Here is a 15,540-nt window from a genome sequence, read left to right on the forward strand (position 1 = left end):
AACCATACTAATATCGATTCATCTCTTACATTTCCAGTGCTATCAAAGCTTTCAAATTATCAATTCAAAATGGATTTAAATATAAAATATATGATACAAAAATCCAGTATCATTCTTGGATAAAATATTGGGGGAATGGATGAAATAACACACCCTGCATCTGCCCCTCCCCAAACCTGCTTTTACTGAGCATGGTGCTAACTCTAAGCAGAGAACAGGGATGAGGAGTCACTGTGTATGCTGCTTAACGAACAGATGGATCTACAATCCACAACCCAACCCTCCCAGTTGTCCTGTGGGACAAAGGGAGGCTGAGCCCTCCTCTGACACAACTGTGAAGGGGAGAGATTGAGCTGAAAGGCCACAAACTTGGTGTCTATATCCAAGCTCAAATCCCCATCCCCCCCAACAACAGTCTGAGCTCAGTCCCCTCTAAAGCAGCTATAAAATCTATAGTACAAATGGTTGAACCCAGCGCAGAGAGCATGCTCTCTCCGATGCTAAATCTGTCAATCAACCTTAGGTGCCCTCCCTTCTCTGAAGCAATGACAGGGGTGGGCGCAGACTCTGTGAACTAAAATCTCTCCTGCCAATCACCGCTTATGTGACAAAAAAAGGGAGGAACTGAGAAGCAGTCATTACAGGAGAGGTTTTGGAACTGGGGTGGGGTGGAGCCAAGGACTATACCTTATTCTTCTTCCTTCCCACCCATTCCTGCAAAGAATCAGTGTGTGTGTGTGTGTGTGTGTGTGTGTGTGGTGGGAGGGGGAAGTATAACACTGTCCCTTTTCCTTCCTGCGGGGGGCCCCCCATTTTTGCATGCATCCCCAATTTTATGGCATTCCATTGTTTTATCAAGATTGCCCCACTTAATATAACAGGTCCCAGTCCCTCCATTATGCCTTCCCCAACCTGCCCTCCAGATGTGTTGGACTGCAACTCCCATGACTATTGGCCATGCTGGCTGGAAATGATGAGAGCTGCAATCCAACACATCTGGAGAGAACCAGGCTGGGGAAGGCTGGTGTAGATGGTTATTCTCTCCTTTCAATGGCACAAAGCACCTTTCTCTAGCTGAAGCTGGTGTGCCAACTGCAGCCATTGCTAGAGAGAGATAGCTTAGCCACAGTTATTCATGTTCTGGTTATGACCCACATGGACTATTGCAATGCACTGGACACAGGGCTGTCATTGAAGATGGCTTGGAAACTAACCTTAGTCCAAAATACAGCAGCAAGATTACTAACTGGGACCGAGCATATGGAGCACATATTGCCAGTGTTTTACAAAACTGCACTACCACTTGAACCCTTTCTGGACCCAATTCAATGTACTGGTCATGACCTTTGAAACCCTAAATGACTTGTGGCCAAGATAGCTCAAGGGTAGCCTTTTATTTATTTATTGCATTTATACCCCGCCTTTTTTCCTCTTGCAAGGAACCCAAGGCGGCTTACATGATCCTCCTCCTCTCCATTTTATCCTCACAACAACAACCCTGTGAGGTGGGTTGGGCTGAGAGTCTGTGACTGGCCCAAAGTCACCCAGTGAGCTTCCATGTGGTGGGGCACCAAAACAGAGGAGGTCCTGTCACTGGAGATTTCTCTCCTGCCACTGACTCTGGGGTTTTGGTACTTGGTGAAGACCTTTTGATTTGCCCTGAGAAGCTTTTAGTGCAATTACTGGTTTTATTCTGATTATGCTCCTTTTCCTGCTGCTATATCTTTTTAATGGTTTGCTTTTATGTAATACACACATACCCCTACCTAAAAGTTGCCAATTCCAAGGGTCCATTCTCCTCTACCCCATTAAACCAACAATACTTATAGCCCTAATTCACTACAGGGATAGTGGTGAAGGGAAGGCAAATACCATAGCGATGACCCTTCCCCTTCCTCTCTGCCTTCTTCTGCACCCCACATATACCCATAAGTCCTTGGAGTTCCCTTGGGTTTCATGTGTGTATCAGTGTATTAGAGAGCAGATGTGCCCATCCACACATACAATTTCCCATATGTAGAACAGCAGCAGATAATCACCCTACCTTACAGCTGAGAAACAGAGTGAAAAATAGTGCCTTGCCCAAATGGCTTTCTTACCGATCTTTCTTGCTTTTTCCCTTTTGTTGCTTCCCTACAAGAATGCGTAGTTCTTCTTCTGAGGGGTGCAGATACCATCGCAAACTAGAAGATGTCGAAGGAACAGGCACCAGCAGAAATACAGATGATGTTCATTAGACTGGCTATCAAATTATTTCTTTTTTATTCCTTAGCAGTTCTCCCTCATGTAAGTTTTGCTTAATAGTACATACTCCCATTCATAAGAAAGTTTCCATTCTAGCATTACTTTTGTACATGTAAACTTCAAAAGAGCAGCTTACTTGATTACCAGGATTCAGATAAGGAGCTTCATAGAAGCCAGTTTAAAAGCCTCTGTGACTCAACTAATGAGGTTCGAAAATCATTTTAAATACATACAGTGACTGAACATGTCTTTGGTGACTGGGTGCGGGGGGGGAGGGAAGCACCCACACTCTTCTTTTCTTCTTCTTCAACCTCAGTGGGTCTTATTTCCCTACTGACCTATTTTCTACATTTCTCTTCTATCAAATAGCTGTTCCACCCCAAATCATACATTCTAGCTCATTCAATTGTTGAGAGTTTAGAAAAAAATGCAGTGGGGGGAGTTTATGTTATATGGATTTGCACAGATTATCACTGATGGGAAATTTGGATTTTGGGCAGAGGACAAATAGCCACTGGCATCATACACAATTTCTACTATTGCAGCTAGACAAGTGACAGCACTCCCTTTACTCCGTGTCACTTCCCTAGGATACCCAAGAACAGCTGTCAAATCCCCATAAGAGTCTACAGAGGACCAACAAGGATGCTGCTGGTTTAACACTTAAGAAGTCCAGTACTGCATCATCTCTTCCACCTGCATTGTTCTTCTTCCCATCCTCTCCAGCAAGGTATTTGAGCAACTGTCTGGGTTGACAAGCAGCTACCAGGGAGGAGTACCAGGCTCCCCCAACTCTCCCTCCCTCTGCATTTCCCACCCAGACATCTGGCTTGTCCTCCAACATGTCTCAGATCCACTCATCCATCAGACCCTTCTTAAAACAGAAATAAAGTTGATAGGAAAATCCTCCTTTATTAGTTAGAACACCTGGGCTGCAAACATTTTACAGTGACTTTGTTATAACTAGGTACATTTATATCAGCAAAATAGTACCCAACTTAGAGGATTATGTCGCTAAAACTTAGCCCTTCCTGCTGATCTGTTTGTTGACAAGATAACCCACTAGAAGGAGAACACACCAAAATGGAAATTCATGACTAATCCTAAATACATTAGGAAGCTTGTGGACAGCCCAAACGTGCTTGTTAAAAAATAATTAAGGAACACAGAGAGTGTAATGATCTTGAATGTTATTTTAAAGTCACAATGTAATTTGTCACAAATAGCAGGGTTGTCACTAATGACTGCATTCTGAATAAGCTATCCCCTTATTTAATTTCTACTCTGATTTTCAGCTACAGATGGTACAATTCTTAATTACAGGTACAGTTTTGCAGGAAATGTATTGTCATATTATTACGAGGAATTTAGATGGAACATAAGTGTTTTTTCTGCAAAAAGAACATTGCACCTGTCAAGAATTAAGTTCATGAACAGGATATATAATAGTATAACAAAGCCTTCCAAAGATTTCTCAATTAGATCTGAAGTTACAGCATAATGATAATCTCTAGATGAGACTTTAAAAGATTTAAAGTGACTATTTTTCTGAGAATCAAAATTTCTAGATCGGTGTCCATCACTGTAATTTATTTCCAGACAAATTCAAACACACTCTACAATAGGACAACTACAACAAGGAGTCCTATGACACCCTACAGTCTTATCAGATTTATTGTGGTATAAGCTTTCATAGGCTAGAACCCACTTTGTCAGATGTTCAATTTGTTCCTCTTATCTTACCTGCCACTACAGAGAAGCCACCGGGCAAGAGAGTAGTGAGGTATGATCTTCTGTATAATACTAGCCATCACCATGGTAACCACCAGCTGCACACCTATCACACCCTGTGGAAGAATAAGCCAATGTACGTTAACATGCAGGAACGAACTTTTCTATTTCAAAGCCTACTTTTCACAACAGCTCCAAAACCAGCCTTTATATAATACAGTTTCCTTGTAACTATGAACTTATGATGGCTAGTCCTAATCCTTCTACAAAGGCACTGATAAAGGATTTTAAAATGTGGCTTTTTAAGAAAAAGAGCTAGGTTGGGAGGAAGGCTGGTGGTTGTTTGGCCACTGCACTGCCCAGGCTCTATGAGCACCTTATTTATTTAATGTATTTATATACTATCCCTTCTATATAATGGTGGTTTACAATATAAAACAAAATAATAAAATATACAAACCAATCAAAAGTAATAAATGAACATAATTAGCATAATACACAATTAAAGTAGCAATTAAAACAGCAAAGTAAAAACATCAATTCCAGTATCTTAAAATATAGTATCCTCCCAACAATATTTTAACACACAAACCATTACAATGCCTCCAAGAATAAAACTATCTTAACTTGACACCTAAAAGATAATAAACAAGTTGCTAGGGAAACCTCTTTGGGATGGCCCACAGATAAGAAAACTCTCATCTGAACTCTCCTTTGTTGTCACCCACTTAATGATGGTGGCATTCTGAGAAGGGACTCAACTGAAAGTCTTAGTGCTCAGGCAGGTTGATATGGGAGAAGGAGGTCCTTAAAATATCTGAGTCCCAAACATGAAGCTCTTTAAAGATCAAAGTAAGCACCTTGAACTGGATTCAAAAGTAAGCCAGTAACTAGTACAGTTCTCTCAAAGCTGGTGAAATATCTCATTGAGCCATGCCAATCAAAACCCAGTCAAACTGATCTAATTGTAGCCGTCAAACTGCCTTCAAGCACAGCCCCACATACAGAATATTATAGTAGTCCTGGGGCGGGTAGTATGAAGCCCCTGCCACCCCTTAAATTTGGTGGTGGGGAGAACTTTTGGGGGAAAAAACAGCAACCATAGCAGCTGTGGAGCACCAAAATTGTCAATGGAGCACAGAAAAGATAAGCTAATTTTGACCCTTTGGGTGCTCTGTACCTGCTGATGCCTTAAGAAAAAAAGAAATATAGCACCTGTGGGGAAGGTGCAGCCAGTATGGGGGTATCTGGAGGGCAAAAGTGGCCCCTGGACCCCCTGTACTAGTCTAAACAGGAAGGTCCCGGAGTGCATTGCTAGACTATCTCTATCCAAGAGAGGTCACAGCCAGCTGGGAGAAAGCATTCTATGCCACTGAGCACACCTGTGCCCCAAGTAATACTCCCAAGCTGCGAAGCTGATCTTTCAGAGGGAGTGCAACCTCATCCAAAACAGGCTGAATCCCCCCTTCCCAGTGTCGGGAACCATCCACCCATGATGTGTCCAATTAATTAGGATCAAGTTTCACCTTACCGATTCTCATCCATCCTAATAACGAGCTCAGACAATGACTCAGCTCTTCTACTGGACCACCTGATTTAGATGACGAGGACAAACTGAGCTATCAGTGTAATGATGACACCTAACCCCACACCCCTGGCTGACTTCCCCAAGCTGCTTTACATCACGTGGGGGACAAGATGAACGCTTGTCTGGTACTAGCCATGGAGATAGGTGCCAAACCTCCATTAACATCATTTCCCCCAACTCCCAGTTCATAGAGCTGATCCAGGAAGATACCATGGTGAATAATATCAAATACCTACCTGACCACCTTCCCCTATATACACCAAATCAACCCCAGAGATCTTCCAAGAAGGCCTTATTGGTCATTTCAGGACCAACAGTGTGTTGTCAGGGTAACACCACATAAGTATGTAGTGGCACCACATCCCCTGGAATACTCTCCCACATGTGGTTCAAAGGGCAGAACTATGGCGAGCTTCAAACACCTCTTAAAAACGTGCTTCTTCATTCAGGCCTTCCCTTACTTCTCATTGATTATGACACTGTTGTTTTACTGCTTTTGTTATAATGGTTTTGAGGTATTTATAGTTTTATACTCTTTTTATATTGGTTTTTATATTGTATTGTATGTGCTTTTATATAAACCACTTGGCGATCCTGGGATGTCAAGTGGTAGAGAAGCAGCTTAAATAAAATAAATAAAAGTTGCCAGTATACCAAGGTGAATAGCAGCAAAAGTTGCATTCCCCAATTCGCTTCTGGCTTTTGTCATCCATCAGGGTGACTAAGGCTGTTTCTGTGCCCCAAACCCAAATGAAATGGGCCTAGAAAATCAGTTTCAACCAAGAGACTATGGAGTTGTACAGCCACCACTCAAAAGGGGATATTTGCAACTGAGCAATAATTGTTATAATCCTCAGGGCGCAGAGGGGTTTTCTTAAGGAGTACTGTATGACTGCCTCCTTCAGCATAGCCAGGATCACCTCCTCTCATAAGAAGGCATTAATCAACTCCTGGACTCAACCAGTCTTGCTAGCTGTTATTAGCCAAGGAGGGAAATGATCAAGCATACAAGTGGTTGGTCTCACCACTCCAAAAGCCTTGTCTACATCCTCAGGCCACAACAACTGAGAATCATCCCATGAAACTTGACCGGATGGTTCTCTGGACACAATCACAGAGTGAACTGTTGCCACAGCATCTTATATTGTAGCAGATATAAGCAATTTATCCTCAGGGTGTTTTGCAAATATATCACAGCAGAACCTCAATGGCAAAGGCCAAACCAACTTGCTCTTGGCACCCTTTCCTGCTTCAAACTTGGAGCAGGAGATTGTGCCTGACTTTGCATGGAATCACAGCATGAGGCCAGAAAGAGCCCAAGGCTGCATATATGATCCCCCTCCTGTCCATTTTAACCTCACAACAATCCTGTGAGGTAGGTTAGCCTGAGAGTCAGTGACTAGCCCAAAGTGAACAAAGTAAGCTTCATGTGGAGACTAGAACATGGGTCTCCCAAGTCCCAGACCAACACTCTAACCACTACACCACTCTAATTGTTTTAAGCCAGGAACTCACAGAATGATGAACACCTCCCACAACTGGTCAAGATTCACCAATTGGGAGGGGACTGGCAAGCATTTTACTTCCTTTCCATATTCAAAATACATGAACACTGGCATAGAGGCTGTTTGTAGTAGTGTAAAACATAGAAGTCAGCAATTCATATTTTCCGAAGTATAGGTAAGAAACAAGACCATTGGTTGCATCCAATGGTAATCCTACTTAGAGGAGACCAATTGAAATGAATGGGACTTCATTCAACTAACATTGGATTTAAGCCCTTGGTACCAACTGGTAAAGTTTGGTAAAAAGGTAAAGGTGTCCCCAACCAGTCGTGTCCGAATCTAGGGTGCGGTGCTCATCCCCGTTTCTAAGCCGAAGAGCCAGCACTGTCCGAAGACGCTTCCGTGGTCATGTGGCAGGCATGACTGAACACCGAGGTGCACGGAACACTGTTACTTTTCCCGCCGAGGCGGTACCTATTTATCTACTTGCAATTTCTTGCTGTCGAACTGCTAGGTTGGCAGAAGCTGGGAGTGAAGACGGGAGCTCACTCCGTCACGCAGCACTCGGGTCTCAAACTGCTGACCTGTCAACCTTTCAGTCTGCAGTTCAGCGTCTTAACCACTAAGCCACCAATTAGTAAAACACCAAAGCTATTACTACTGGATATCTACCTCATTCATGTCTATGCAATGATGAACCATAAGAGCCAGCATGGTGTAGTGGCTAGAGTGCTGGACTGGGAGTCGGGAGATCCGGGTTCTAGTCCCCACTCGGCCATGGAAGCTCACTGGGTGACTTTGGGCCAGTCACATACTCTCAGCCCAACCTACCTCACAGGGTTGTTGTTGTGAGGATAAAATGGAGGAGGAGGAGGATTATGTACGCCACCTTGAGTTCCTTGGAGGAAAAAAGGCGGGATAGAAATGTAATAAATAAATAAATAAATAAAATAATTCGGTCAGTCTATAAAAGGGCTTCTAGGAAATAACCTATGTCACTTATTCAAGGACAGCAAAACTGATTGCAAACCATTATGCCTAATATTGACTTATGCAGCAGCACCTTCTTTGAGCAGAATTTAACAGTTGCATTGTAACAATATCTAGAGGTTAGCCAGTCTGGGACCACCCCATGCTAGGCACTGTTCCGAGGTAAGCATACGACAATTGATAAAACAAAATAAATATGAAGGACATGAAGCAAGAAAAACAAGATTAGCAGTGAGAGTGTGTACATGCATGTAAGCAACTGATGCATAGGGTTAGATACACAGCACCACAACACTATTTCTTCAGGCTTTCAGATCTATTGTCTCTAAACAACCACCTCTTGTGCCAATTTGGGCGCAAACTGCAATGCAGCATTAGGAGCTTTTGCAACAAAAAAACGGGTATAATTACACTATATGCACAAACCACTTAGATGTACTTCATTTTTCTTGAATTCAAGACCTTGGGGCTGGTTTGCATAGGTCTTCCAGACCCATTATGTTTATGGGGCAGAGAACCCTTTTTTCCTGTGAAAGGCTGCATTCCCAGGGGGAGGGGGTAATCAGGGGGAGGGAGGTGATGCATGCCTGTGGTGGGTGGTGCGGAAGCCAAAAGTTGGCAGACCCATTACTTTCTCTTTCTGCTATCCCATCTCTCCTCCTGCCCCTCAAGCTGCCAGGGGAGGGACAGATTGCTCTTGCCAGAAGTCTGAACTGATTGCATTTGGAATTAGGCCAAGGACCACTAGTTGCCCACCCTTCACTACATGAAGCGAAGCACAAGAAAGTCTTAGGCTTGTATAGTAGGTCACAAGAAATCAACTTCAAATGCACACAGCCCTCTCATCCACATGATCCATCTACCTCTTCTCTTTCCAGACAGATTACATGTACAACACACCATAAAATTACACAAGCAGATATAATAAAGTGTTTGCATATAGAGATGCACACATTTCCAAGGCCAGTATGTGTGTGAAGGGGATCAGCATGCACAGGGGCATTTGATGTTAAGCCTAGATAAATGCTACGCTTCTCTTCCTAATGTTGCCTCCAAGTTCACACAATGTTTGATGGTGGCATGTCTCAAAAAAAGAAATAGGAAATGAAATCCTGACTTCATGATACATAGATCTACATTGATTTAAACTGCTTAATTCATAGTATGGGAAGCAACCAATGAAAACTTTGAGCTGGAAATCTGAGATCTGCATCTTTGCTCTACTGAAATATGGCAGACCTAGGGCTCAGACTGATACCAGAAACTAAACAGGTCCTGACAGGACTCACTAGACTCCAGTTGTACAATGCTGCTACTCACAATCTATTCTAAATCAATGGAAGGAAATAAGTATTTCAGAAGACTGCTGCTTAGTGACCTAATTTCTCAAATATCACTGGCTAAGAGGTACTTACTTCAAGTACGGTAACTCCTGCTGTTCATGCAACATTTATCATGGCTACATTTAGATGTTTTGCCCCTAAAAATAACATGTCGTAAGAATTCTAATGCCCTTCCATTATTATCAGCAGCACAGGAACCTCTGTGCCTCTTCAGTAGCTTCAGAAGCCTTGAGTCATGTGGGAGGAGTTCAAAAAACGGTTCCTTGCCAGAGACAGGGGGCTTCTGATCTTACCAGGGGAAAAGGGACATGCAGCAGTGGCTCTCATGCTATTAAACTAATATCAGAAAGCATCCAAATACTTTAAAAAAGTTAAGAAAACATCTTCCCTTCTAGAGCCACATCAGTGGACATTCACCTAGCTGGTCATGATACTATATTTCAGGAAACACTCACTTGTAGTAATGTTGGCCATTAGGAGAATCAAGGGTTTTGACATGATAACAAAAATCTACTTCCCAACATTTCAACATGAATTTACCAGTCCTGAACACTTTTGACTAGTACCAGAGGATGAGCATTTAACCAAGCTCCAAGCTCTCACTTCCAAGCTAGTAACCGGAAGACAATACTTCTAACATTACAAAAAGACCTCTACTGCCCAAGCCAGCTAAGATGTACTTTTGTTTAAGTATATATTTATAGTGCTGTACATGCTGCTTTGTGTATTTTTTGTTCGGGATGTTATTTGTGATTTATTGGGCGACAGCCAATGTTGCACAAGCAAACTTCCACTGCTGCAACAGGACTTTACTTCCCTCTTCTCTGCCCTGCACCCCACCCTCAATCTGCTCAAGGGTCCCTCAACCCTCCAGAGCACATGTTTGGGGGATGTGAGGGACTGGATGAAATCAGATATACTAGTGGTGTACATTCTGCTGGAGGATGAATTTAACCCATCATCTTTAATGCTGGAAATCAAGCTGGTATCAGGTGATGGAGGATGGTGTACAAATTCTTTAAATAAATAAAAATAAGAATTGCCTTGCTGGATCAGAAGAGGTGAGCACTCTTCATACAACAACAGCTAAGCAAGGTATGAAAGCAGTTGATAGTCATTTCCTCCTGATAGTCGAGGCATCCAACATGAGTGGTATATTGCATCTCAGCATAGAGGTTTCATTCAACTATCACGGCTAACAGCCTTTGACAGAGCTATCAGACATGCACTGGTGAAACAACAGCACTTTGACAGGGAACTATGACCACTGTATGCTTGGAAGCTAATCTGAGCGTAATGCATAATGTGTGAAGTAGCCTTTAAGATTTATAGGTTTTATGAACATCCATGAAATAAGGATTCATTTCCTCATAGGAATACTTACAGAAGGACTTGCGGGTCATTGAAAAAAATCTACATTGCAGGGGCTCCTGAGGAACAGGCATAGACTGACCAAACATTCTGCAGTGGTAAGGTCACTCAAGTCTGGAATGTTTAGTACCACCACCGGCGCCTTCTACAAACATTCCCAACTAGAGTTACAGAATAAGTTAAATACCACCAGTACTTCCATACTTCTGTATAGATCCAAGTGTAAGAAGGAAGTGTTGCCTCAATAAATCAGCCTTGAAATAATCAAACTTGGTACAAGAAAAAACACTGAGCAGAATGAACTACACTTGACCACAACAGTAAACATAATTATTCCATAAATAAAATTATATCTTTTCATCATATTTTTACCCCACTCTTCACCCAAAAAAGGCTCCCAGAACTGCTTACAAAGATCAGTAGGGCAGTCCCTGCTCTCAGGCTCACAATCTAAAAGACGTGACACAAAAGGAAAATGCATTAGGAGAAAGAAGGAAAAACCCCAAACTGAGGCACTAGTTCTTAGTTATAAGAACTTTGTAACTTTCTGGCAGGAAGAAGTGTTATTTCTTGCACAGAGGAGAGAAGCAAGCTCCCTGTAGCTGCTTCTTCACTGGCTGATGGAGAGGGACCAGGCTTGTCTTCCCCTTCATATGATATTCTTCCTGGGAGGCGGGGGAAGCAGCCTCTCAGTGGCCTTTGGTCCCCTGGCCGATGACAGCGTCCAGACCATGCTTTCATTCAGCTCTGCAGATCCAGAGCAACTGGCAGTTGGAACTGAGACTACTGCCTGTCAGTAGGTTTGTATCCCCTTCTTACCTTGTCTAACAGGTCTGTAGTTCACTCAATGTCAAATGCATTAGAGATGCAGCCTAATCAATTCCTAACAGCCAAATAAACCTAATGATCAGAATGACTGCAAACCTAGAAAGAACTTTGTAGAGTTTTAGGTTAAACAAAACCCTCAGCTTCATAGTATCTTTGCAGTATGCACTTGTGATGCATTCCATTATATGGGTTAATCAATCATTTATTTAATTATTTATTTACAACCTCTATATACCACTCCACAACAAAAGATTTAGGAGCAGTGAACAACAAAAATAAAATAATAAAACACATATTAAAACAATTAAAACATTTAAGAAAAACAAATGCTCCCTGAATCTCTTTTTATAAAGTGTAAGAAGTCCTGGACAAAACACATCTAATGAAACAGGCTCCCCAGTCTAGTCCATTTACGTTTATGCTATAATAAAAGTTGTTAGCTTTAAATACAGGGCTGGGATTGCAATTCCCATTAGCCCTAGCCAGCACAACCAACAATGAGGGATGCGGGGAGTTGTAGTCCAACAACATCTGGTGTTGTTGGACTGCACACATTCCCCATCCCTGCTTTAAGGTGTCACAAGACTCCTTGTTGTTTCTAAGTGCTTATAAACATGCCTAGCATTGTGGCTGGGGTGAGGTTCAAATGAGTTTCTGTCTCGCCCACCCCACCCAACAAATCCAGCTATGCTCTCCACACAAGAAAAGGGACAGCAAGATAAAATATGGGGCTGCACTTCTAAAGGTTGTGCACACATATCTGAAAACAGGGAAGATCCACATCCATATTATGAGCAAACTATGCAGAATGGGAGAGTGGTTCTATCATAAGAGGTCAACCTTTTGCCCAGAACCACAACAGTTTAAGTAGGACACATCTAAACAGGGAGTTAATCTAGAAAAGCGTTTCACAACCTGGTGCCCTCCAGATTTGTTGGCCTAAGAACATAAGAAGAGCCATGTTGGATCAGACCAAGGTCCACCTAGTCCAGCTTTCTGTTAGCACAGTGGCCAACCAGCTGCCCACGGGAAACCCACAAGTAGGACATGAATGCAACAACACCCTCCTGCCCATGTTCCCCAGCATACTGCCTCTGATACTGGAGGTAGCATATAGTAATCAGGACTAGAAACCATAGATGGCCTTCTCCTCCAGGAATTTGTCTAACCCCGGTTTAAAGCTAACCATGTTTTGCAAAGGCAAATTCCATAGCTTAACTATACACTGTGTGAAGAAGTATTTCCTTTTATCTGACCTGAATCTCCCACCAATCAGCTTTATGGGATGATCCTGGGTTCTAGTATAATGGGAAAGGGAGAAAAATGTCTCCCTACCCATTTTTCGACACCATGCATAATTTTGTTCGCCTCTATCATGCCTCCCCTTACTCACCTTTTTTCCAAGCTAAACAATCCCACATCTTGTAACCTTCCCTCATAGCTCCTTGATCATTCTAGTTGCCCCTTTCTGCACTTTTTCCAACTCTATAATATCCTTTTTTAGATGCGGTGACCAGAACTGTACACAGTATTCTAAAGGTGGCTGCACTATAGATTTGCATAAGGGCAGTATGTTTTGTATAAGAGCATTAGGCATGGCGTAACTCCCAGCATTCCCCAGGCAGTCATGCCCCCAGTCTGAGCCATGCTGGCTGGCGGATGCTGGGAATTGTAGTCCAACACATCTGAGGAGCACCAGGTTGGGGAAGGCTGTTCTAAAATGTACTTATCATGGTCTCTCGCCCTCAAAAACAGGGTTCTTCTCCCAAACGCTGAAAGCCCTAGCAGAGTCAACCGACTCCAGGCAGACCCTCAGCGACTCTATGCTTCATCCCTCTCCCCGACTCTTCCCTTCAAACTCACCATGCTGCTCCAGCGGCCGCCGCCGCCGCCGCCTCGCGTGCTCTCCCCACCCCCGGGTCATAAATCCTCCACGCGCGAGCCGAGGAGGTCGACTCCGTGGTGACCAGAACTCCTCTCCCCAGCTAACGCCGGTTTCCCCTGCCCGGCTCACGCCTCCTGAGCCTGCAGAGGTCACGTCAGGACCCAGCTGAACAAGGACCCAACCCAAGGCTGCCCAAGAAGGCGCCTGAATTAAAAGAGCCTCACCTCGCAGTCGTGCGCTAAACCATCGCTCTCTTGCCGCCACGAGAGAGGTGCAGGTGCCCTGCAGTGAATTTCCAAGGGGAAACGAATTGGATTTTGTCCATAAGAACCCATTATTGAAGGGCTGCTCTAACAGGCGCAACTTGGCAGCCCGGTACTCAAAGGGTTCAGAGCGTGGACGGCCGCAACGGCAGAAAGCCTGTCACGTGACACGGGCGGTCGCAGAGTCACCCTTTGCGCCGTCCGAGAAAATAGGCTCAGGGGTGAAGCGGGGACGCGCCCCGCTCACCGCTCCTTGGGTCCGCCGGTGTGTGTTTGAGGCGGTTGCGCATGCGCGGCTAGGTGGGAGGCTGGTTGGAGAAAGTTCGATCCTGGAAACTGTTTCTAGAGGTGAAGAACGCCAGAAGAATAAACCAGACAGAGACATATTACATGAGGGGAGATAGAAAACACAGTAGATTGGCTGGTATATTAGCGCATGCGCCGCCGGAATCGCGACGAGCGGCGGCTACTGCTGCGGGTGGGCGCGTGCGCAGAAACGCATTATTATAACCAACCGTCGTGTGGCGTGGAAATTGCATGAACCCGGAAGTTTTGGCTGGCGCGTCTCGTGCCGCTGAAGAGGGAGCGCGAGGGCGGTGCGCTTCTGTGTCTGTCTGCGCGCGCGCCAGGCATCTCGCGCGAGCTGCAGAGTCGGGAGACGGTTGGAGCGAGTGCGGGGGTGGAGCTGCTCGCGCCCTCCGCGTTACTGGCAGGATAAAGGGGGCGCGAGTAGGAGCTTCGTGTTTACCTCAGAAGGAGAGGACGTTGCGAACTTCGCAACTTATTGACACAATAAATAAACCCATACGCTCACCTCAGACCTGGATTCCAAACCACTGATGTTTTTTTTCAGCCCAAGGGAGAAGCCCGGAGCCTCTAAGGTTAAATATATAAAGGCGCAATCCTGGCTGGGAACGGAGGGAGCAGTAGGCCTGTTTTCTGCCTAAACATGCATAGGATTGCGCCTCAAGTCAATTCCAGTTGCTTTAATAAAAGAATTTGACAACACCCTTCAGTAAGGTTATTAGCCGCCGCCTTCCTCGTCAGTGTTTTATTGATTATCAAGAGTCTCTACCCATCCTGCCTTTCTACAAGATATCCAACGTGGCTTACAATCCACATAAAGATACGTTGTAATAAAGGGTGGGGAGAGAGAATCCGTATCAAAAAAATTAAACCTCTAAAAATTTAAAGTGTGAGTAATAAATGCTCTCTACCATTCCGCCTATTTCAGTGGAGGGAATTAAGAATAGTTAGAATTTAAATGTGCTTAACTCTAAGCTATACAGTAGCTATAACATTTACATAAATCTTGCGTAGTGTAGCATACAATTAGAAATGGGACTATTTGCCTTCAAATCTCACCCTCAGCCATAAAACTCAGTGGGTGACTGATTTATCTAGGGGTCCCCTCTAAGGCCCTGACCCCTAGAGTTCACTGAGTCTAGGCTTTTCCCAGGACTTCCCAAAGCGTTAGCTGCCACTACCTAGTGTGTTCTAGAGAGCACTAAAACTTTTCTATTCTTAGCACATGGGGTGAGATATACCAGTCTTCAAATCCACGCAGAACAGAACATAGGTATTTAAAAGAATGACCACATATTTCTTAATTTAATGAGATCAGTATTCAGAACAATGATTAATAATGATGATTCTAAAAACCTAAGACCATATATCAGCTTTCAATAACTTCTTTTCCTTCTCATTCACATCCTGTCTCTGATTCCACGCGCTGGCTAAGACAGCAATCCTGCGGCCCCTAGACAGCATCTAGAAGGCCATAGGATAGTTC

The 15,540-nt window shown here is 43.9% G+C and overlaps 1 protein-coding gene across 2 annotated transcripts in view; it reads right to left on the minus strand.

The window, feature by feature from the left end:
- TMEM161B (transmembrane protein 161B) overlaps positions 1-14,019 on the minus strand; it is a 33,873-nt gene extending 19,854 nt beyond the window's left edge. The window contains exons 1-3 of one of the 2 annotated variants that reach the window (XM_084833618.1): positions 13,464-13,619; positions 3,988-4,091; positions 2,100-2,183 (exon numbers count right to left, since the gene is read on the minus strand). In XM_084833618.1, the coding sequence (XP_084689744.1) occupies positions 2,100-2,183; positions 3,988-4,091; positions 13,464-13,466 (191 nt within the window). In that variant the 5' untranslated portion in view covers positions 13,467-13,619. Of the gene's footprint in view, positions 1-2,099; positions 2,184-3,987; positions 4,092-13,463; positions 13,620-13,709 lie in introns of those variants that run through there. The other variant, XM_084833617.1, reaches the window with a different exon arrangement.
- Positions 14,020-15,540: the final 1,521 nt, after the last annotated feature.

The sequence above is a fragment of the Heloderma suspectum genome, chromosome 2 (genome assembly GCF_057233095.1).
Source record: "Heloderma suspectum isolate Gila_16-S chromosome 2, 16-S_ref, whole genome shotgun sequence".
Taxonomy (NCBI): domain Eukaryota; kingdom Metazoa; phylum Chordata; class Lepidosauria; order Squamata; family Helodermatidae; genus Heloderma; species Heloderma suspectum.